Source organism: Podarcis gaigeae (assembly GCF_964106915.1).
Source record: "Podarcis gaigeae genome assembly, chromosome: 10".
Classification (NCBI taxonomy): domain Eukaryota; kingdom Metazoa; phylum Chordata; class Lepidosauria; order Squamata; family Lacertidae; genus Podarcis; species Podarcis gaigeae.
The window spans coordinates 30,516,494-30,540,731 of record NC_139686.1 but is presented as its reverse complement, the minus strand read 5'-3'; the positions used below and the strand labels follow the sequence as shown (position 1 = coordinate 30,540,731).

At 42.3% G+C, this 24,238-nt stretch overlaps 1 protein-coding gene across 4 annotated transcripts in view; it reads left to right on the top strand.

The window, feature by feature from the left end:
- The window catches only part of ENTHD1 (ENTH domain containing 1), a 33,681-nt gene extending 13,223 nt beyond the window's left edge, over positions 1–20,458 (top strand). For all 4 annotated transcript variants that reach the window (XM_083701736.1, XM_083701737.1, XM_083701738.1 and 1 more), the window contains 3 exons: positions 11,194–11,320; positions 16,196–16,636; positions 19,669–20,458. In XM_083701736.1, coding sequence (XP_083557862.1) covers positions 11,194–11,320; positions 16,196–16,636; positions 19,669–20,261 — 1,161 coding nt within the window. In that variant the 3' untranslated portion in view covers positions 20,262–20,458. The remainder of the gene's footprint in view (positions 1–11,193; positions 11,321–16,195; positions 16,637–19,668) is intronic.
- Positions 20,459–24,238: the final 3,780 nt, after the last annotated feature.

The following is a 24,238-nucleotide window of genomic DNA, read 5'->3' as shown; positions in this document are numbered from 1 at the left end:
AGGGGTAGTACCTCTGGTGGTGGACATGCCATGCCATGCTCCTTCAGGGGTAGTTTGTCCACCTTTGGTCTCCATCCTGAATTCAGCTCTTCCCTGTGGCTCCTAGAAGCTGTCACTATATAACAGCAGCCAAACCCTAGAAAATGGCTTCAGCTGGCTGGCTAAACCAAGTAAAGGTAGCCCATGGGTCTCAGGCCCATGGTGGGTTAGGTACTTGCCCTGCATGCAAAGGGAGGCTCTGGTGGATTGAGCAAACAAAACGGATAATAAGGCAGGTCCTGCACGTGCTTTAGAGGGAAGTGAGGGGCAGATGGAGCTCCTCAACCTGTGAAGGTAGCCCATCTAAGATCAGGAAAACTCTGATCCTAAACCTCCGCTGCCTTGTGGGACATCTTCAGAAGAATAAAAGGCTAAGGAGTAAACCCTACACAAATTTGGAGTGGAGTCCCTACGACACTTGAATGGCACCTGGTACACATCGCTCCAGGGAGGTCAGTTCTGTGCTGCTAACACAGCGGTTTGATTTCACCCCCAGAGGTGCACTCCATTGTCTCTTGAGACAGACAGATGCCAACACCCCAATGTCAAAATAGGCTTTTAAGTGGTTTGCAAAGTATAAAAAGGTTACCCAAATATAAAAATATAAAACATCCATAATAAAACAATCCCATTAAAGCATTAGTACACATGGCTGCTGTCTAATACTTTCTCATCTTACACTTTTTATTGTAAATGGTGACTGCTTTGGAAAGAGACTTGGATATGTGACAATAGGTTCCTTTGAAAGGCATCCTATTATACTAGCTTTCCCTCTTTCTGCTGTGCAGTTTTTCCCTTTTATTAATATCAGTAGTACTTGCCACAATCTGTTCAGAAGAAGCTCCGTAAGATACGACTTAATGTCACTATGGTCTGGTGTGAAATCTTCAGCAAAACCCCATTGGGAAGTTGAAAAGATATGATCTCCATTTTGCAAAAATTGGCATAGGCAAAGCCTGCCAATATTATAATTTGAAAAACTAGAGATAAACAAATTGAATTTGTTTTGTTTTCCATGCACATAATAGAGATTTCATTTCTGAGCAGTATGCTCTTTCCTCCCTTTTCAATGTTCATAATTAATCATACTTCTTACTTGTATGAAGTGCCTCACAGTTTCAAGTCACTGCTGCTGACTAATTAAGGATCACTTCAATCACCATTTATGTCAATATTGACCCAGATATTGTACTGTGTCATGATGCTTGAGAAAATGCATTTATTTCCTGTTTTAAAAATAAGGAATTAACACAGTGGTCTGGTCTGGACGTTATGAAAAAATGGGTTACTGCTACATGCACAAGCCTTGGACTACTGCACTGCTTTAGCTGTCCTCCTCTTGTGTGGTTTCCAATTTCAATTAACCACAATCTAATGTTGCAACCAAAATTGTGGTTAATCTTAACTACATTAGTAGAAACAAGCACTGGAAAATCTACTGAACATTCTTACATCAGTCTTATCCAGCTTCAGTCATCATCCCTGGCTGCAGAGAGAACAAACAAAGACCTAATTTGGATTTAAAAAAGGAGAACTGGAACAGATCTCTATCTGCCTAACTGCACGCACTTGCTTCATAGATGTCTGCTTTGGTGTGTTGCAGCTTAAACATGGTCACAAATAGTTTTCATTGAGTGTAAAAAAATTCCCCTTGATAAAGAGCCTCCTCAAAACATGTTGGTAACCAAATCCAGTTGAGTAGCTAGCTACCTTTGATTTCTCCCCGCATGGCTGTAATTGATTCCCTTTGTTTTGTGGGAACAGTTCAAACTCTAATAGAAGCTTCAGTGAGAAAATTAGGAAATCATATATTGTGAAGGAATTTATCCTTCTATTAAAGGTCATTGGCAGTGCAATCCTGCACATGTCTACTCAAAACTAAGTCCCATTGAGCTCAGTTGGGCCTGCTCTCAGGTAGGTGGATGTAGCATTGCAGCCTTAATTTCTTACCTATATGCAAAAGTATATTTTATTGAGGAATTATTCAGTAATAGGTTTTAGGAATAATTTCTGGCATCATGATGCATAAATAACAAAGTCATGCTGGTGGGAGGAAAATTGCTTTTCTTATTCCATCTGCTGTGAAATACCAAACATACTTCTCTCAGTCTAGTGAATCTATCACTGTTAATCCTTGTTTTCCCTTAAATCTAATAAGTTGGTCCTCCAAAAACTCTAGCCCTCTAGTCAAATTTCACAGTGTTGATCTTCCAATCTCCATACTAATACCTGGAAACTTTAATATTCTGTCAAAAAATGAATTTCCCCTTGTGAATATATTCCTACTACTTCTAACCTAATGAGAAAGTAACTATACTTATTATTCTCAACTTTTATTGTATTTTGTTCAAGTGTAAAATGTGTTATTGCTAGAGTTAACTCTGATTTGTTTCTTAACCTTTCTTTCCAATCACTACTAATCTAGGACTACTTGCATTTTAAAGGTGCTGTTCAAATGTAATGGGAAATTTTAGTTTTACACCCTGAGACTGAGCCCCAGCAAGCCTTGGGCTCATATGGGCTCCCTCCTGTCTCCTTCTCTTTTGTGCTTGCATGGAGGCAAACCAAGGCTTTCCTTTCCAAATTTAAACAAACCATAGTTCCCTGTGATTTCTGAACTATGGGGGAACTCTGGTTGGTTTGTTCAAAAGGTGGTTTCACAACAAGGCAGGCTTTGTTACCATCGTTTGATTCTGACTTGCTCTCACTAACCATAGTTTAAACCATGGATTGGCAGCGTGGCACCCGTGGGCATACATGCACTTTCAGAAGGTTTCGTGAGCACTTACAAGGCCAGGGGTGGCTCATCCCGTGTTGCCACCTAAGGCAAAAGGGGAACGTGTCCCCCGCCCCCCTTTCTCCAAACTTGGTGAGGGGAGGAGTGTTCCACAAGGCAGCAAAAGTGGTGGGGCTTCCACCACCTGAGGGCGGGTGCTTCACCCCACCTTATTGGTGGGTCGGCTCTGCACAGGGTCCAGTCTCCTCATATTCCTCCTCTCCTCCCTTCAAATTAAGCTTGAAATAAGCCTTCTATTGTAGCCAGTAGAAAGCTGTTTTCAAGCTTGACTGGGGTATAGGATTATGGAGTGGGTTTACAAACTGGGAGGAAAGAATCAACCTCCCTTTACTCCACTGTGATTCCCTCCTGTGACACAATTAGGCTTCCAAGAATCCCTCCATTGGCTATAATAGGTTTCTTTCCAGCCCATTTTTTTGTGAGGGGGGAGGGAGTGATTTTGAGGGAGGATTACCCCTTTCTTGCCCAGCTGTGGCCTCCCCCCCCAAATATGCTGCAGTTGGGCTTCCTTAGATGTCTTATTTCAAGCCTTTTTTTTAAAGCAGGGGAGGGAGGCGGCTTCCTGGCGACTGCAGATGGGAAAGGAAGGTTAACTGTTGCCTCCCCAGCTGCACTCAGTCTTCAGGAAGATTCCCTCCCATCCCAAAATAATTAGGTTTGGGTGTGTGTGCATGTGGTTGTGATGTTTCTGAGATCATACCCATATGTGTGCATGGTTGCATTGTGCATATGCTGCCCCAAACAGTTTTTCTGCTTTTCAAATGCACTCACAGGCCCAAAAGGCTCTGTGACCTAAGCAAACCATGCTTCTCCAAGTTCAGGCAGTGTGGAAAACTGTTAGTTCAAAAGTGGAAGAAGATGTTTCCAATCCTCTCCCCTCTGGTAACTGAAAAGAGAAGCGGAGTGGAGAGGGGGAAGCGTAAGAGTTTGAGGCTCTTGTTGTTGTTGTTTAGTCGTTTAGTCGTGTCCGACTCTTCATGATCCCATGGACCAGAGCACGCCAGGCACTCTGTCCTCCACTGCCTCCCGCAGTTTGGTCAAACTCATGCTGGTAGCTTCAAGAACACCATCCAACCATCTCATCCTCTGTCGTCCCCTTCTCCTTGTGCCCTCCATCTTTCCCAACATCAGGGTCTTTTCCAGGGAGTCTTCTCTTCTCATGAGGTGGCCAAAGTATTGGAGCTTCAGCTTCACGATCTGTCCTTCCAGTGAGCACTCAGGGCTGATTTCCTTAAGAATGGATACGTTTGATCTTCTTGCAGTCCATGGGACTCTCAAGAGTCTCCTCCAGCACCATAATTCAAAAGCATCAATTCTTCGGCAATCAGCCTTCTTTATGGTCCAGCTCTCACTTCCATACATCACTACTGGGAAAACCATAGCTTTTACTATACGGACCTTTGTTGGCAAGGTGATGTCTCTACTTTTTAAGATGCTGTCTAGGTTTGTCATTGCTTTTCTCCCAAGAAGCAGGCGTCTTTTAATTTCGTGACTGCTGTCACCATCTGCAGTGATCATGGAGCCCAAGAAAGTAAAATCTCTTACTGCCTCCATTTCTTCCCCTTCTATTTGCCAGGAGGTGATAGGACCAGTGGCCATGATCTTCGTTTTTTTGATGTTGAGCTTCAGACCATATTTTGCGCTCTCCTCTTTCACCCTCAATAAAAGGTTCTTTAATTCCTCCTCACTTTCTGCCATCAAGGTTGTGTCATCTGCATATCTGAGGTTGTTGATATCTCTTCCGGCAATCTTAATTCCGGCTTCAGATTCATCCAGCCCAGCCTTTCACGTGATGAATTCTGCATATAAGTTAAATAAGCAGGGAGACAATATACAGCCTTGTCGTACTCCTTTCCCAATTTTGAACCAATCAGTTGTTCCATATCCAGTTCTAACTGTAGCTTCTTGTCCCACATAGAGATTTCTCAGGAGACAGATGAGGTGATCAGGCACTCCCATTTCTTTAAGAACTTGCCATAGTTTGCTGTGGTCGACGCAGTCAAAGGCTTTTGCATAGTCAATGAAGCAGAAGCAGATGTCTTTCTGGAACTCTCTAGCTTTCTCCATAATCCAGCGCATGTTTGCAATTTAGTCTCTGGTTCCTCTGCCTCTTCTAAATCCAGCTTGCACTTCTGGGAGTTCTCAGTCCACATACTGCTTGAGCCTTCCTTGTAGAATTTTAAGCATAACCTTGCTAACGTGTGAAATGAGTGCAATTGTGCGGTAGTTGGAGCACTCTTTGGCACTGCCTTTCTTTGGGATTGGGATGTAGACTGATCTTCTCCAATCCTCTAGCCACTGCTGAGTTTTCCAAACTTGCTGGCATATTGAGTGTAGCACCTTAACAGCATCATCTTTTAAAATTTTAAATAGTTCAGCTGGAATACCATCACTTCCACTGGCCTTGTTATTTGCAGTGCTTTCTAAGGCCCATTTGACTTCACTCTCCAGGATGTCTGGCTCAAGGTCAGCAACCACACTACCTGGGGTGTACGAGACATCCATATCTTTCTGGTATAATTCCTTTGTGTATTCTTGCCACCTCTTCTTGATGTCTTCTGCTTCTGTTAGGTCCTTACCACTTTTGTCCTTTATTATGGTAATCTTTGTACGAAATGTTCCTTTCATATTTCCGATTTTCTTGAACAGATCTCTGGTTCTTCCCATTCTGTTGTTTTCCTCTATTTCTTTGCATTGCTCTTTTAAGAAGGCCTTCTTGTCTCTCCTTGCTATTCTTTGGAAATCTGCATTCAATTTCGTGTATCTTTCACTATCTCCCTCGCATTTTGCTTGCCTTCTCTCTCACGCTATTTGTAAGGCCTCGTTGGACAGCCTACTTTTGGTCAGACAGTGGTTTTTCCTACTTTCTTCAGTTTAAGCTTGAATTTTGCTATAAGAAGCTGATGATCTGAGCCACAGTCAGCTCCCGGTCTTGTTTTTGTTGACTGTATAGAGCTTCTCCATCTTTGGCTGCAGAGAATATAATCAATCTGATTTCGATGTTGTCCATCTGGTGATGTCCACGTGTAGAGTCGTCTCTTGTGTTGTTGCAAAAGTGTGTTTGTGATGACCAGCTTGTTCTCTTGACAGAATTCTATTAGGCTTTGCCCTGCTTTGTTTTGATCTCCAAGGCCAAACTTGCCAGTTGTTCCTTTTATCTCTTGATTCCCTACTTCCAATCCCCTATAATGAGAAGAACATCCTTCTTTGGTGTCACTTCTATAAGGTCTTGTAAGTCTTCATAGAATTGGTCAATTTCACTTTCTTCAGCACCAGTAGTTGGTGCATAAACTTGGATTACTGTGATGTTAAAAGGTCTGCCTTGGATTCGTATCGAGATCATTCTATCATTTTTGAGACTGCATCCCAGTACAGCTTTCGCCACTCTTTTGTTGACTATGAGGGCCACTCCATTTCTTTTACGGGTTTCTTGCCCACAGTAGTAGATATGATAGTCATCCGAACTGAATTTGCCCATTCCCGTCCATTTTAGTTCACTGATGCCCAGGATGTCAATATTTATTCTTGCCACCTCATTTTTGACCACATCCAACTTACCCAGGTTCATGGTTCTTACATTCCAGGTTCCTATGCAATATTTTTCTTTACAGCATTGGACTTTCCTTTTGCTTCCTTTCCTTTCCTTTCGTTTGAGGCTCACCAGGGCTCATTTATGTATCAGGAAACCCTGGTTTCCCATCATTTTGAATGGGGACAGAAGAATTTGTTGTAGAGGCTGATAGACTGGATTCACAGAAGTAAAGAGTGACTTATAAGCTTGGAGTTCACAAACATACAACAAGGAAGATATATAATTGTTCCAAATCTCTGTATCTATCTATATTTTCTTCATGCTAGAAGAAGAGGAGAAAAATTCTAAAAGATAGGAAAGTCAAAGCAGGAGACTAATGTAGTGGTATAAAACAGAAAGGAACACATTTTGCACAATAACAACTCAGCACTACTCTCTATTAGAACACTTACTACTGTTCCCTAGTCATTTCACAAGGCTTCCACAGGACTGTTTAAAAGAAAGCTGATATCACTGTAAGATACATTTTATAAACTTTAGTCTCCTTTTTATTGCTCATTATACTGCATTTCCTGTCAATATTATACCTACTCTGCAGCAGTATTCACATTTGATAAAAAGAAGCGATTGAAGTTATGGTTGCATTAAAATTTAATGCTGCATGAATCTAAGCAAGGCTCCATGGAATAGAATTCCAGAACAGGCAGTACAAGTGTAACTTAGAACTATATAATTATGCAAGCAAGACTTCTTGGTAAGTGAGGCCCCAAATCAATTGCTGTTCAAAGGAAACTTAATTTATCAGCTCATTTGGAAATGGTTAGTTTCCTTATTGATGACACCATAATATAATTTACCTTCCATGTTTGTTAAAGCTAGTCATCATCACATTGGCTAATTAATTTTTCTTAGGCTGGTTTGAGCTGATTCTGCTGAAGAGTTTTAACAAACACTTGGTTCTGGTGTCCGGCTTTGTCATGAGTCAATGGTGGGCACTCCTCTGTGGGCAGCGAGGAGGTTCAGGCAGGGGAAAGCCAGGATTCATGAGGCAAAAATCCTGGCAATGGTCCCCAGTGGGGTCTGGGGAGCTCCCTGCATCCCACTATGCCGCTCAAGCCTGTGTCTGCCAACTTGAAAGGCAGAGCTGGTGCGACCTGGGAGTGTGTCCCTGCCATGGATGAGTCTCCGTCTCTGGCATGATTTGCGCTTGGTTCCTCTATAATTTGGACAATTGGTATTAATCAAGAGGCACCCCTGGACCAACATATGCTAAAGGGCTGCAATCAGCCAGCTAACGAAAGGACTGGGCTTGGCTCTTTGAAGGTACTTGAATGTTTTTTTTTTGAAGCTTGAGAATCCTTACACAGCCGAGGAAGGAAGGGGGAGGACAAGGTGCTTTGTGCTTTCATATAGTTTTCAAATGGTCTCCTTTCTTCTTGTACACCCCTGCAAAATGAAAGAGATGTGTGTAGCTACTGTTATGTTATTCTGTTTGTTACCTTGGAAAAGAGGGGGGAGGCTTTTGGTTTATGCTCAACAAGGAATTTATCAAGGTTTTACTATGCCCTCCTACCTCAACCGAGGTTGAATGGACTTTATTTAAAATTATTCCTGGACTGGACTAGGAGTGCTGTTGGTGCAGTGATAAAAGAATGAAAGGCTGCTGAACAGATCTGGCAAAGAGGCTGAAATTGAGAAAATATCTTTTTTTCAACTGTGTGCCAAGGAAGGATTACAGAGCGGAATTTTAGTGACGGGAGACTAGGTATGCACTCAGCGAGTTATTTATGGCCACAGCTTGTGCACTGGTCGGTAAACAGCGGAAGGAATGGAATGTGACCTTTTACCATACAGATGAACACTGCAAAGAACTGAACAATGGATGATAATAATTAACTCTCCCAGCACACCAGGTCTATATGAAGGACTACACACGTGAAACGGATTACAGTGGTACCTCGTGTTACATACGCTTCAGGTTACAGACTCCACTAACCCAGAAATAGTACCTCAGGTTAAGAACTTTGCTTCTGGATGAGAAGAGAAATTGTGCTCCGGCGGCACGGTAGCAGCAGGAGGCCCCATTAGCTAAAGTGGTGCTTCAGGTTAAGAACAGTTTCAGGTTAAGTATGGACCTCCGGAACAAATTAAGTACTTAACCTGAGGTACCACTGTACTCATTTATAAGATGCAACAGAGGTGCTAGAAGAATGTTTGACGGCAAGTGAAGGATGTCAACTGCGGCAATGATGATGATCATATGTTCAGAACAGGAGCGGGAAACCTGATTTTAAGAAATTGCATTAAATTAATTTAATTTGGTTTGATTTGTAATCATTTGGAAAAGTAATAAAAGTAATTTGAAAAAATAACGAACCATGTTCTGTCACAATCATAGCAGAGTTGCACAGTCTGATATAAAATAATGGGTGTACCTTTTGGTAAAGGTTGGAACTTAATACATATGTGAAGGGGACTTATGTGTATGCTGTACGATGGTATAATAAAATATGTCAGCTTTGAAATGTTCCTCTAAGAGGAGTTAGTTAACACACATGTTTTTGGATTCTATGGCTTTCAGCTCTTAACTTCCATTCACTTTCTCTTGTGAAATGCTGTCCTACTTCCTTGTGTCCAAATTAATCATCTTCAAACACGCCCTGGAATATAATATACTTGTAATATCAATATGTCAAATCAAAATTATACCTGCATCAAAAGTGATGCCAATCTCCTGTGCATTATTTTACACAACAAAAGTAGCAGGACTACTTTAAAAATGCAAGCTTCAATTTAAGTGACAATACTTGAATTAAATACCTTTAAAAAACACACCACTGGCAACAGGTTGATTTAACTGCAAGCAAAAACAAAAACAAGCAATGCTTAGGATTGCTTCAAAAGCTGTGGTTTACACAGTGCTGAATACAGTTAGCTACACCTGTGGTTGTACAGTGTTTTTTGTACCAGTTTTAGCACTTCACTTGACACCTGCTTAGTTGTTTTTCTCTTGTAGAAAAGGTTGAGTTTGCTTCCAGCACTATGTTCATTAACCTTCCATGGTTTTAAAGCTTTCCTACCATTATTAAAAAGTATCTCAGATAAGGCCAGCCCCAAATAAAAATAAAAAGATAAATAAAATAATAAATAAATAAATCATCTCTAAATTTTAGCACTTGTGTGTGAGAGATCTCATCAGAAACCCAGCAAATATTGTAATACGACACAGTTTATGATTAAAGCCAGAATTTTAATTCAACCACGTGATTACCAATGCATAGACAGCTGTATTCGAGCTGTCCTGATCCAGGAATGGCCATATCTGTCTTACCAACCAAAGCTGGTATGGATGAGCCTATGGCCAGTGACGAAGCTGCATGCTCTGCTTCCGGGGGTGGAGAGCAGGAGGGGGCATGGATGGCACCCCCCCCCCAGGAGTATGACGCGCCACTCGGGGGCGTGGTATGCCACCCGCGAGGGTTTGGCGCGCCAGCCCGCAGGGGCATGGAACGCATTCTGGGGGCGTGATGCGCCACTTGTGGGGGCGTGGTGCCCGGTGCATGCGGGGGTGCGTGGCGTGTGTCCGGGGAGGGGGCGTTGCAATGGCACCCTACCGGAATAGTGGTGCCGGGGGCGGTCCGCTCCCTCCGCATCCCGTTCCTCCACTAGCGCCTATGGCCATAATATAATTGGTCACGGATACCTTCAAGTAATGTAAATAAATTAAATTATTGACAGCCTTGGGATGTATAGTCTCCTCACATTTACATCCAGCAGCCAAACTGCTGAGAGAATTGGAGGCAGCAAAATTAAGATCAAACTAGATGCAGATGGTATAATGATTAGCTGTCAAAACCCTGTGAAATCGTTGGGGGAACTGTCTGAGGTTATCCAGCAAATTGGTGCAGTATCTGGATATAAAATTAATAGAAACAAATTAGAATTAATTGGTCTGCACTTTAGTGGAATAGCCAAGCTGGATTTTTTTTTAAAGGTAAACATAGGTTAAAATGTTATGAAAAGCAGTTAAGTGTCTCATAATATATTTATCAGAGGACCTGTAGTTATTGTTTGTGAATAATTGTGAACTGGTTATAAAGAATACATAGAGGAGGCTACAGATAATTGGAAACTATTCAAATGATCACGGTTTGGCATGATTGTCTCAATTAAAGTGTACCTAATTCCATAATGGTTATTTTTATTTAAAATAATTCTATTTTTTAAAAAAAAATGTAATCTGTTTTTCAGTAGCTGATGTATAATTATAATTGTTTTTATTTCAGAGGAGAGAAAATTACAACAAAAACATGAATGTCAATAATATATAAAACCATAAAAATCAAATCCTATATAAATACAAAAACTCGCTAACCCCCCCCCCCCAAGTTAAACCACTGGTTTAAAAACTGAGAAGCCTAGACCACATGAGTTAGGTAAAAGGCCTGAGTGATCAGAAAATCTCCTTGAAGCCGGGGGAGGGGCGCAGTGGCGGAGCTCCATGCTCTGGCACCGGGGGGGGGGGCAGAGAGCAGGCGGGGCGGGGCTGGCGCGCGTCCTGGGGGCGGGGCACGCCACCTGCAGGGGCATGGCGCCCAGGGTGGCCAGTGGGGCAGCCGCAATGGCACCCCACCAGGATCGCGCTGCTGGAACAGGGCGGTGCGCTCCCCCCGCACTCCTCTTCTTATGCCAGTAGAGGGACGATGGTGGATCGATCGCCTGTCATTGGCTGCCTGCGATGTTAAATGCCACATAATATTTTTCTTAATGTAGCTTATAATTAACTGTTTCTGCTTGATTGCTTCATGTTTTTCTTGTGTGTCAGGACTTGATAATCTTTAGTGACGACGAGCCCTCAACTACTGATGTGCAACCAACATTTCCAACTAAGGTCCCTGTAGAGGAATTGGCAACAGATACAAAGATAACGGCCGGGAACTCCTGGAATGCGAGTAAGTAGAAAACAACAAGTAGAAGGCAAGTAGGTTAAAATCAAAGGCAGAATTTGCATTCAATTGCACCTTCAGAAGGAAGTAGCAGCTGGGAGGAAAGGCAGCTTTCATCAGGAAGATGGTGTAGGAATGGAAAGGGATTAAAAAAACCAAAACCCTCCAATCCAGATTGGGGGGCCCTACAGTTGCTTCTTCTAAAGAAAGAGATGTGACCAGTTTACAATGTGTTATTTTTAAAATAGTCTCAATTCTAGTCACAAAAATTCTTAAACCATTGTAGACTTCTTTCCAGGGCTGGCCCAATACATTCTGGCACCTGAGACAAACCACAAAATGGTGTCTTCACCCACTCCCACCAGCGAAGGAGGAGTGAGAGAAGATCTACATTGAGAACAAAGGGGGGAATCAAATCAACCTTACCCAATGGTTGAAGTGGGAATCAAAGTCTGGTGTGTGGGGGGCAGGGGGGGGAGGCACCTAATGTGATTCATGCTAGGTGGATGCAGAGCCCAGGAGATCCCAGAGGGCGGCCCTCAGTATTTCCTCTCTGGGGTAGAAGACCAGCAGCACCTCCTATTCACCAAAAGGCCACTGTAGGGGTGGCATGTGGGGGGCTACCAAGCTGGTGGCAGATTTGGGCTCCAAGCATGGGCGTAGCCGGGGGGCAGCTGCACCCCCCGATCACGTAAAACAATAGAAATACTTAACTAACCAATCATGTCAGTTCTGCCACCCCAACAAAAGTCCTCCCCCCCAAAGTCTTGACCCCACTAACAAAAACCCTGGCTACACCCATGGCTTCAAGGACATTGCTGTAGCACATTGCTACAACAATGACAGCAGCAACTGCATTCTTGGGAGTTGAATTCTGCTGCTCCTGTGGATTCTGCTGCCTGAGGCTGTCACATCCCTTTGCCTCAAGGCCCAGTACTAAAACGTCAGATGAACTAAGTACATGGGTTGGCGGCTGGTTCATGACTGGCAAAATAAAGTATTTTACAGAACATAAATTAACAGTAGAATTTACTGCCATGACATGTTGTGACTAACACAGTTTAGTGCATTCTCTATAACCTCACAAACCGTTGCCATAGAGACAAACAATGTCATACAAGAACACAGAAAGGGTCTCAGGTGGTAGATATTATTGATAGAAAAGTAAGCAGTGGGAGCTGGTGGACTCAAGAAACCAGGATTCTATTTTCATGCTGGGCCTTGTCTCCTTGGTGGGGTGCGGACTGTGCTGTGGAAGATCTCACAGATTAGAAGCTGAAATGATTTTCATTATTGTGTTCCATAACATACCTATTTCTGCTTTTAAAACTATGTAGGTGGGAGAATGCACACGCACGCACACACACACACACACACACACACACAGAGTGTGAAAGTATCCTACAGTAACACTGAAGTGTCTTAAGTGCTTCTTTTTCTGCATTTTGCCAGAAAATAATAACCCCTTGCCATCTTGTAGACTGAAATAAAGTTGGGATATTTGGAGGAATAGAGCCACTCAAAATTAAGTTAATTTCAATTTAAGAATTAATTTTTAAAATAATAATAACAGTGAAATACAGTGGTATCTTGGTTTACAACTGTTTTGGATTACAACCACGTCAAACCCGGAAGTGCGTGTCCCTTTTTTGGGATCACAACCCTTTTTTTTATTACAACCCTTTTTTTTTTGGAGGCCCCATTGGCGAAAGAGCGCCTTGGGTTAGGACCTGTTTTGGTTTACAACCGGACCTCCAGAACAGATTATGGTTGTAAACCAAGGTACCACTGTATTCCATTTTCACCAAAGCTAATTTAGGGGTTGGGATTCACTTTGAAGAATAGACTTCCTAAAGACAAATTTCAGCATAACCCCTAATGATAACAAATTGAACATGGGTTACATCCAAATCTGTCAAATCTCAATTAATTTGTTTTGCTGAGAACGTACTCTTGCCTTCTCTTAATGCTAGTGGTACAGTTTTATGTTATTAAAATGCCTTGGATTTAATCTAAAGTACTTCCCTGGCTTTTCATTCCTTACGTGGCTTCTTTCCACAAATAATGTGCACAAGTCAGATAATACTAATAGTTTATGACATTTGATTTTTCCAAAGAGGGTCATCAGCTTTCTCTCTAGAGACTTTAAGATTCATTATGTTTCAAACTGTGAAAACATCCTTGATTTTGTCAGCAGGAATATATTTTTGAAAGGTTAAGCAGACTGACAAAGATAGTAGAACAGAGGGATAAAGAGTAGAGTAAGTGCAGATTGTAGTAAGCACAAACCACTATCCATCTGCTGATTTTTTTAAACAATGAAATGAACAACATTTTGTTCTCATGCTAGTCTGAAGCCCTTGCAACTAGTAATTTCTGTGAAGTTGCATATTTATTGCAAGAGTACAAATAAGGTGGGGTGTATGGGAATTGTAGTCTAACAACATCTGGGGAGTTAAGGTTGAGTAACTTGTTTTATTTTTAGAAATAAAAGACTCAGACTGCACGGTTTACACAAGCCCAATTTTGTGTTTCTATACAAATAATTTAGAAACATTTCCTACTTTGGAATATAAGTTTTATAGTCTGTGTTTTCTTACTGCTGTATGGAAAAGCACATGAATTTTACCTCTGAAGAATTTGTAAGTAAAACACGTGGTTTCTCTTTTTAGGCTAATGGAAGAGGACAACTTTGGCAGCAACTTAGAAGGGAATGCTTTCAAGCCTATATTTCCACATTTTACTTTGCTGCATATTTTGTGATTTTAAATCTTTGCTAGGGTTCTCTCACCAAAGAGTACTTGCCACATAGGGAAATAGGGATGTGCAAAATTCTATAAACTAATCAACAGCTAATCTCTGCAGGAAAGTGGGATGGATTAGGACAGCAGAGAATTCCAGCAAGTTACACAGACACAATAATTCTTGACTCGTTCTCCTTTTCTCCCCCACTCAGAAAATTAGCTTTCCATTTTGCACACATGAAATTAGCATAGTGTTTTTACTTTCACCTGGGAGTCTTCAGGAAAGTCAGAGGAGCTGATGAGTGTGGATTTCAGTACCGAACACTGAGAAAGGGGAAAGCTTTACAAGCTCTGCAAACTCCCCACTGCTTGTCATGTTGAGGCAGAATGCCTCAGTGAAGACTGAATATGAGGTTTTCACTGAAAGGTATAGAAGCCAACTCTTAGGGCCCCCATAAAATATATGAGGGGGCCAGCCCCCCCCCAAGTTGATGGGCATTGCTATTCAAATAGTGCGCATGCATTTTCTCCTTATCTCAGAGTCAGGAATCTGGTGGGGAATGACCAGGTTTCCTTTTGACGCAAGTCTTTTACTGGCTCCCTTGTTTGCCTCCCAGATGAAACGCTTGGCTTGAAGCATTCTCCTGAACTTGATGTTCGGGTGGGAGGTCAGGTTTATGGATCTTTAATGTCAGGCACTTCCAGCACTTGGTCCTCCCCTCCCTGCTGTGCTTGCATATAGCCTAGTTCCTTATCACTCTTGATCATTCATTTGCCTTACTGAAATTTGAACAGTATAATAGGCAATTGAATAAAATTGATATGGAGATTCCTAGGAAGAAAACTACTTCTAGATGATTAGCATTTAAATAGGATACATAGCCATTAAGGGCTGTATTATAGTCACTAAATCAACATTCAGCTTGAGCAAGACAAATTTGAATACAATATTATTATAGCTCATAATTACAGATATTTAAGTGCAGTAACATAGATTAGCTACATGAAACCAGGCTTGAAATAACAAGGTTTCATCAGGTCATATTCAAGTCATAGTATAGTTTTATGGCTGATATTTGAAAGAGGGATGGACATTTCCTTATTTGAAATAGGGATGGGCATTTCCAGAGGGTGATTCTTGGGGAGTGTTCTTTGGCCCCGTGGAGCCTTCAGTGTGGGATTCCTTAGGGTTCAGTTGTATCCTCTATGCTATCTACATGAAAACCACTGAGTCAGATTATCCAGAGGTTTGGAGTATGTTGTCAGCAATATGCTGATGACACACAGCTCTACTTCTCCTTTACATCTGCAGGTGTGGCAGTGGATGTGCTGTTATGTATTTTGTGGTTTTGTAGAAAAACTTTTGATATTTTAATGTTGTGAACTGTTGAGATCTATGGATGGAGGGTGTTATACAAATTTAATAAATAATAACAAAGAAAAATTAATAGCACACTATCTAGGCATTATATTTCCCCCCTTAAGGTAAAGGTAAAGGGACCCCTGACCATTAGGTCTAGTCGTGACTGACTCTGGGGTTGCGGCGCTCATCTCGCTTTATTGGCCGAGGGAGCCGGCGTACAGCTTCTGGGTCATGTGGCCAGCATGACTAAGCCGCTTCTGGCGAACCAGAGCAGCTCATGGAAACGCCGTTTACCTTCCCGCCGGAGTGGTACCTATTTATCTACTTGCACTTTGACGTGCTTTCGAACTGCTAGGTTGGCAGGAACAGGGACCGAGGAGCGGGAGCTCACCCCGTCGTGGGGATTCAAACCGCCGACTTTCTGATTGGCAAGTCCTAGGCTCTGTGGTTTAACCCACAGCGCCACCCGTGTCCCACATTTCCCCCCCTTACATTACCTATATATATTTAATGTACTTGCCCTATTAGGAGTTTTAACAGTACTGGATACCCTGCTGTTTTATTGATGTTTTGTCTGGATTTTATCTGCTGGTCTTACTGCTTTTATCTGCTGCTTGTATGATCTTTTATACCGTAGTTTTCTGTTGTTATATTTCTGCTTTTTAGCTGTATTCACCTTGAGGCCACTTGGCAATAATGTAAGATATAATATACTAATAGTTCCACTCAAAAAATAATGCTATTTTTTGTGACATAACTTTTGTTACCTTGCAGGTACTTATTTGAATCCCTCAGAAAGAAATCCTTTAACTTTTTCAAAATGGGATTCAGGCAGGAAATCAAAGAGTTCTATTATTTCCAAAGCTATGCTTAAATCTCCTCCGAAGACACAGTCCAGTGTATACAGCCACAAAGTTGCAGAAACTTTGCTTGATCTTTGGTCATTGGGCCCAGAAGAGTTTATCACTACCAACAGACAGAACACCAAACCAGATTTTGTTTGCTGTCAGACTGAAGCCTCTGTTGAAACCCTCTACCAATCTCCAACTTTTCAAACATTTGATTCTTTGGGAAACAGCATAACGAAAACCACAACTCCAGCTTCCTCTCAGCAACTATTTGAACCTAGTGAATCTAGCCTGAAAAATTTCTGCTTCTTGAGGCAAAGCACAGTACAGCCAGCCAGCTTAGGCAGCCAACCAACCCCAAGGCCAGGTGAGCGTGTGGCTTCCATGTCCATCATAGAAACATGCCTGTTGCTTCACCATCCAAATTATTTCTCTATAGCTTTGGCAAAACTGCAATACTTTTGTGAATAATACCCAGGGGATTGGGTTCCATTGATTCTAGATGTTAAGACACTGTTAGTGAACGTCTATGATGCTAGTAATTGCTTTTATAGCATTCTCTTTACACAGCAGATAAAACTCTTATCATATTTAAAAGGGACATCAAGTGGACATTATTTTGAAGTGGTCATGGCTGCATACATATTACTGTCTAATCCAGGCCCAGTGCGCTACCCCGAAGGCCAGCCTAATATATTTTGGCACCTGAGGTGCACCACAAAATTGCACTCTCCCCCCCCCCCCCCGGAAGAAGGGATGAGTGAAGATTTACATTGAGAACAACAGGGGGATAAAGATCTAGATTGGGAACAAGAGGAGGTGGGGAATCAAACCAACCTTACCTGATGGTTGAAGTGGGAATCAAAGGCTGTCACAACAGAAGGGGGAAGGGGCTCACTGTGAATCATGCCAGGTGGGTGCAGAGCTCAGGAAACCCCAGAGGGCAGACCCCACCGTTTCCTCCCTAGGGCCGGGAGGAGACCAGAAAGTCCTCCTGTTTGCCAAGAGGTCACTGTAGAGGTGAGCTCTGGTCTCCAAGGATTGCACCGCAGGATTCCACTTCTTGGAGGTGAGATCTGCTGCCCCTGTGGATCCTGTCTCACTTTGCTCCATGGGTGAGCCAACCCTGACTACCACCAGTGGTGTCTGAAGCTGAATACACATGCCATTATCCACAATCTATATGTAGGCTTTAGTTTCTTGAGAAATTCAGCTGTTTGATGCCTTTGGTTGAGTACAACAGCACCCCCTCTTTGCTGTGTACAGCATTGTAAAAATGAGACTTGAAATGCAGTGGAGAAAACGACCTTGCTGCATTTTAAGCTGCCAATGTGTACAAAGCCTTAGTGGCACCTTTCTGAAGCTTCATAGTAAATATTAAATAACAGAAGCCAAGGTGAAACTTAATGAGTTTAGTGCTGTTGTAAGAACTTGTATAACTAGTCCATTCCCGCAAACTGAATTCAAACAGGTCAAGGATAGCTTGCTTGCAAGATGATGGACAAATTTTGGGCCAAGCCAGACAATGCATGAAATGTGCATATGCATTTAACATGTCTTGTTTTTCACTTTGAAAACAGCAGGTGCAGGGTACCCTATCAAGAATGGGGATGCAGCAAAGGGGAAACAGGACAACATTTTCCACTTGCACTGCAGTTTGAGTGAAAATCGCCCCCTAAAGCTACCATGTTGTCTGATCTGGCCCAACAACTTTCACAGTGATCATGATATGGTGGAAGGGTTTACCATCCCCCCCTCTCTATGGGGTCATGATTTCTCCCTTCCATTATTTTTATATAAAAACAAGGCATGTTAACTGCATGCACAATCATGCCAAAACTATTATTTATTTGAAACTAGTGGTCATCTTTTGCAATACCATATCAATTTCCCCAGTCTTTTAACATTCTGACCTTTATACCATACAATTTTAAAAATTGTGACACATGAACAGATTGTATCCATTTATTTTCTTTGAACGTGAGTAAAATTCTATACAGAAAATGCTACATGTCAGTAATAGTCTGTTACTGAATATCCCAAAATGAAGAGTCAGAACTAAGGAATTAAAGTTTTCCAGCATTTCCCCGCCACCCTCACTCACTGAAACATTTGGGAGTTCCAGATGTCAAGCCATGAAAAAAGCTGAATTGTTATGCACAAAGCATTTTGTGTTCATGGGCAGAGCTGGCTCTACTGTTGGGAAGACTGGGTGGGGGCGCCTTAGGTGGTAATTTGGGGGGGGGTGAGTAGCAGAGGCAAGGTATTGGATGACAGAATTGTGTGTGCCACATGACCTGCTCTATGCCCTCAGATACAGTGGAGTACACTGTCCCATCATCACCAGTGGCTGCATACACACCATACATTTCAGGTACTCCCCATGAATCCTGGGGACTGTAGTTCACCTCTCACAGAGCTACAGTTCCTGACATTCTTACAAAGTACAGTTTTCAGGATTCTTGGGGTGGTTGGAGGGAATGTGCTTTTAAAGTAAGGTGTGTATGCAGTCAGTGTTGAAGCAAGTTTCACCTGCTACCCCTCTTAGCTTCTTTATATGGAACAGGAAGGGGAGGCATTTTGTCCTTCACCTCAGGCAGCAATTTGTATTGGACCAGCCCTGTTCATGAGTCTTGAAAATAAAACACAAAATTGACTTCTTTAGTGTGAGGAAAAGGAGATTAAAGGGATATGAGGAGGAAAGGAATGCTGAGGTTATGGGGAGAAATGAAAAGGGATTGGGGCAGGGGGAGAGAGGGGCAGGGGAACACAGGAGGCGGCCAGAGCATACCCAATGATGTTGCAACGGACCTCTCTACAAACTTCACTGCATTCACATGGAACACCTCTTGTGTCAATTGCCATAAGTTCCACACTATTGAGCAGACCCTCACACTGGACACAGTACAATTGCAGTCTGGCTGTGTGGAGCGTTGCCATTCAGGAGCAGCTTTGGGTGGCTGTAAAATTGCCTGAGGCGAAAGAATAAATGCCCTTCTCTCATTCCATGTATTGATTAGATGGGGATAAAAGGCCTGATCACTTTAAGGCATATCCATTGCCAGCATTCTGCTGTTTCAGGGGAAGTTCCTAAGACCTGTTCCTTGAACTTGCATATCCAATAATGTAAATGGACAAGCCCCATCTGGATGAACAGCTGATCCAGGTAATAAATAAATAAATCTCACTATCTTAAGCTCCAGATTCCACTGTGTATTGAATGCCATGTTTTGCTTTCAGTTTGTTTGTTGTTTCTTTAAACATGGCACATTGTAGGTTAAGATACTTCCATTTATTTTCAGTAAGATGCTAGCACAGTCCAGGGGGTCTTAAAAATGAATATCTACTTTTGGCAAATAATGTATAACATTACGTACTTTTCTTTCATGTACATTTCAGACTCTGCCGGCTCAATGGGAACAACATCCTCCTTTTCCACTTTCTCAATGTCATCCCCTGAGTCAGCCGTTCCAAACAACACCCCACAGCCTCATTGTTTTCCTTCCCGTGGACCTTCTTATATGCTCACACCACCACATGGACTGCCTTCTCTTTTCTTTAACGATCTCAAAGAAAGGATTGCAAATTCCTTATCTCCCTGCCAAGTGCCTGATGTATTTGAAAATGCTAACATCCTAAGTCTTCTTCCAGATAATTCAAAATGTCCGGTCAAAAACATTGATAGTTGTAGGCGTAGAACTTGCCGCGCTTATTCTGAGAGTTGGGAAGACAATGTGGTGCATGATACACACCCTGTGGCTGCCGCAATTGAGTCTCCTGCCGCTGATCTGCCGGGTACACACTTCCTTTGTACGAACACTGAACAAAAAGCCATGACCCTTTTGGAAGAGATTAAAAACGCTGTTTGTGGACTTAGAGGGGACTTCTGCAGTATGGCAAAGGAGCTGCATACTATCAGTAGTGAGTTGACAAATATGGTGGCTTCCATGCAAAATATGAGCAAAATCTTGGCAGCTCCCCCAGACTGCTGAAGCTGACCCTGGCACTCACAATGGCAACTTAATTAAGGAACCATGGATCTGTTATGTATCTTGCCTTACTCATCAGCTTTACATAATTCGCTAGATCTCATAGTTTAGAGCTGAAGTAATGTTTTAATTTAAAGAGATGTTTACCTGTTATTCTTGTTATGAAAAATAAATTGTTGTTTACATCTTTGTATTTTAAATGTGGTTAATATTTTCATTATTTAAAATTGCAGCTTGATTTATTGAATATTTGAAACCAATGCATCTGAGTTAAGCACTGAAAGCAAAGCATTAGCCCCAGAAATAAAGAGCAGTTAGGTAACTATCGAAAAATGCTGACCATATTTCCTTTTATTCCTCAGTGCCTCTGCATACCTAAAATTCCATGCCACCCATGAAACAACACGAAAATGGAGGTCACCAATATTTGCAATAAATACTCAATAGATCAGTGCACACAGGACCCCTTTGGGCCAAACACAAGTTCATTAAAACTACCTGGCGGCTCTTAAGGCCACAGGATGAAAATACACAAAATGTAACCCATGTTCATTGATTTGAAAGTTCCTGCAATGGGAAACAATAATGGAAATGCCAATAAGAAAGCTAAACCATTTGATTACAATGAATAGTGTATATGCCATCTGATAAATACCTTATGGGACAATAAGGGACTAGTGACATTTTCCCAGAAGAGATCATGTGGTGTCATAAAGTGAACATGATACTGTTTTGAGGGGTTTGGGGCAGGGTGGTAGGCACTAATGTTTGAGTCCCTTCCAATTCATGGATCCAGCAGTGATTCACATTGCTGGAACAGCCAGGCAAGTTTATTGATAATGGCCTCTGAAGTATGGATCATTAAGGTAACAAAGGAAGTGGCTTTGTGCTTGTTAGTTAGAAAGACAAAGGCCAGAGTTAGAAAATGTGTATGTGCGTGAGCTAGGAATGAGAAGCTCCAGAGCAACAGATGGAGCAGCTTGAGTAAATGATCCAGCAGCAACTCCATCAAAAGAAGCAGGCAGCAACTGGCTGATTTCTGCTGGGGTCCAAGGCTGTGGCTATGGGAGAAGCAAGACACACTTGAGGTGTTAATGCTGTGAGCACCTCCATCATAGGCTCAGGTTGTATATAGGTGTAAATAAACCATGCATCCTAAAGACACCACTCAGAGATTGGGATGGTGTGCAACAATGCCTTTGACCCTTCAGATGTTGCTGAACTACAACTCCCATCAGCCCCAGAAAACATGACGAATAATGAGGAATGATTGGAGTTGTAGTTCAGCAACATCTGGCGGGCCAAGGTTCCCCATGCCTGCCCTACTAGAAAACACAGGCAGGGCTAATCACAGCCTGTCCACTGGAGAGAGGTTGGAGAGAAGACCAGGAACAGGGTGTTCTCTGTGGTAGCCGCATTGCAATTTGAATTACACTGCACCCCACCCCACCCCATATGTGTTGTTCTCTCTGTTGGCCTTCCAGCTGACATTTCCTTGATTTTTATTGTGCTGCGTTTTAAGAGTTATTTCAACTGCTGCTTCTATTTTTAATGTTGCTTTATTATTTTACTGTTATTTTAATCTCTTAATTTTTAAAAGCATATTTATTATGTTGTAAATTATTGGGGTGTGCAGATCCCCTGAAAGGTAGGTAACCCCTCCCCCCATTCAATTATTTCGCCTAGCACCCTTCAAAAACTTCTGCTGAGAACCTGAAACCCTGCCAGAGCATAGCATTTTAAAACTTTTCATTTAGCATTTTTCTGATGGTAACGCTATTGCTATTATTATTTACGACAATGTTAGAACTGTTTTGTTGCCTATTAAATGTCAAGATGCTAGCCTGAGCTCCCAACTCTTGGATTTATATTCTATAGCACAGATTTAAAATTGCAGAAGCACCAAAACGTGTTTTTACAAGAAAGCTGCTCCAACATTAAACATGGTATAAAAGCATGCCATTTTTCATTGAGACTTGAAACCCAACTCCATTGACAAAATGCTCTCCAAGAAGCAATGCCACATCAGACCCCACCCCACCTGATCATCAATGGAGGATGGTGCTGCCCCGCCAAGCCTGGTCTGACAGGCGCCTTACAACCAGACCAATGGCTCTCTTGTTTTCTCTTTCCTCATCTCTATGTTGCCCTTATAGAACAACTCAGCAGGACTATAGGTTTTCCCTGTATAGAATCAGAAAGACCAATGCATTGATGTGGCATATGCTTTTGCAGGCAAGAGCCAACTTGATAAGATGAAAGAAATAACTTTCATCCTTAAGTTGAAATAAATTGTGTATCTGTGTGTCTGTTTCTCCCAAGAGCTTAAGAAAACAGGCCAGGGCTATAATAATTCCCGAGCACTTGTAGATATACTGCATATGGGGACAAATTGTGTACTTACTGTACTAAAAAGTTCTGAATGCAACTTTAGGTTTGAAAAAGGATATCCTAAGAAAGAGAACTCCTGAGTCAGCAGATCTGCTTCCAGCGTGTACAACATGGCTTCTTATTAATGTTTTAGAGGCAGTACAAAGTGTGTAATGAATTGTACTAGTAACTGGAAGATATTTGAAAATTGCTTGCATGTGTGGTTAATTTACTGACAGAAAGTGAGAAAATCCCCAGCTACCCTCTCCCCACATGCTCTAAAGTGTTTATTTGGTGATCTACTTTTGGACTAAGGAGAACAGAAAGCACACAAAGTGGAGCTTTTCCTGGTGTTGCAGGGATAATAGAATCCTAGAGTTGGAAGAGACCCCAAGGGTCATTTAGTTCAACCCTGTGCAATGCAGGAATCTCAACTAAAGCACCCATGACAGATGGCCATCCAACCTCTGTTTAAAAAGAGAGCTCCTTTGGTACCCTTGGATGCAGCTCATCAGACCCTGGAGATTTGAATTCATTTAAGTAGCTAGGTGTTCCCTTAAGACCTCTTTTCCTATCTTGGGCTGCAGCTCCCTCCTTACATCATTTATTCTGTTATCACCAGGTTGGGCATTGCTTTCCTTTTGGGTGAAGGTAGAGGCAAAGTAGGTGTTGAGTAAGGTAAAGGTAAAGGGACCCCTGACCATTAGGTCCAGTCGTGGCCGACTCTGGGGTTGCGGTGCTCATCTTGCTTTACTGGCCAAGGGAGCCAGCTTCCGGGTCATGTGGCCAGCATGACTAAGCCGCTTCTGGCGAACCAGAGCAGCGCACAGAAACACCCTTTACCTTCCCATCGGAGCGGTACCTATTTATCTACTTGCACTTTGACGTGCTTTCAAACTGCTAGGTTGGCAGGAGCAGGGACCGAGCAACGGGAGCTCACCCCATCACGGGGATTCGAACTGCCCACCTTCTGATTGGCAAGTCCTAGGCTCTGTGGTTTAACCCACAGCGCCACCCGTGTCACAGGTGTTGAGTAGTTCCGCCTTTTCTCTGTCACCCAATAGCATTTCTCCATGTTCTCCATGCAGAAGACCTACCATTTGCTTGTTCTTCCTCTTATTTTGGACATGAAAGGGAGAAGATTATTATGTGTATCTATCTATCTATCTATCTATCTATCTATCTATCTATCTATCTATCTTGAACTCACTTGAGCATGCATGTCAAACAACTACCACTTATGTCTTGAGGCTAGACTAATTGAGCTTTGAAAACAGCTCCCTAACGGTGGTTGCCAGAAGCGACCCTGGAAGTGGGGAGAATCCATCGAGAATGCTCAGCAATTTCCCTGTAAAGGTAAAGCCATTATAGAAGGGGACATGTGCAGACTGTGTTATGAAGCAGAATTGTTTGCTCTACTCAATGCAAAGAAAGTAGGCTAAAGGGACAAGACAGACGACATCCATTTCTACTTCAAAACGGCATTAGTAAATATCTCCTTTTTCTAGAAGCAGGTTGCAGGACTTATCTCTGTGAATTTATTTCAGATATTCCTTAAATACAGAGTGGCTTATAAATTCTCAAGTTGAATAAATAAAAATTGTCAAGGT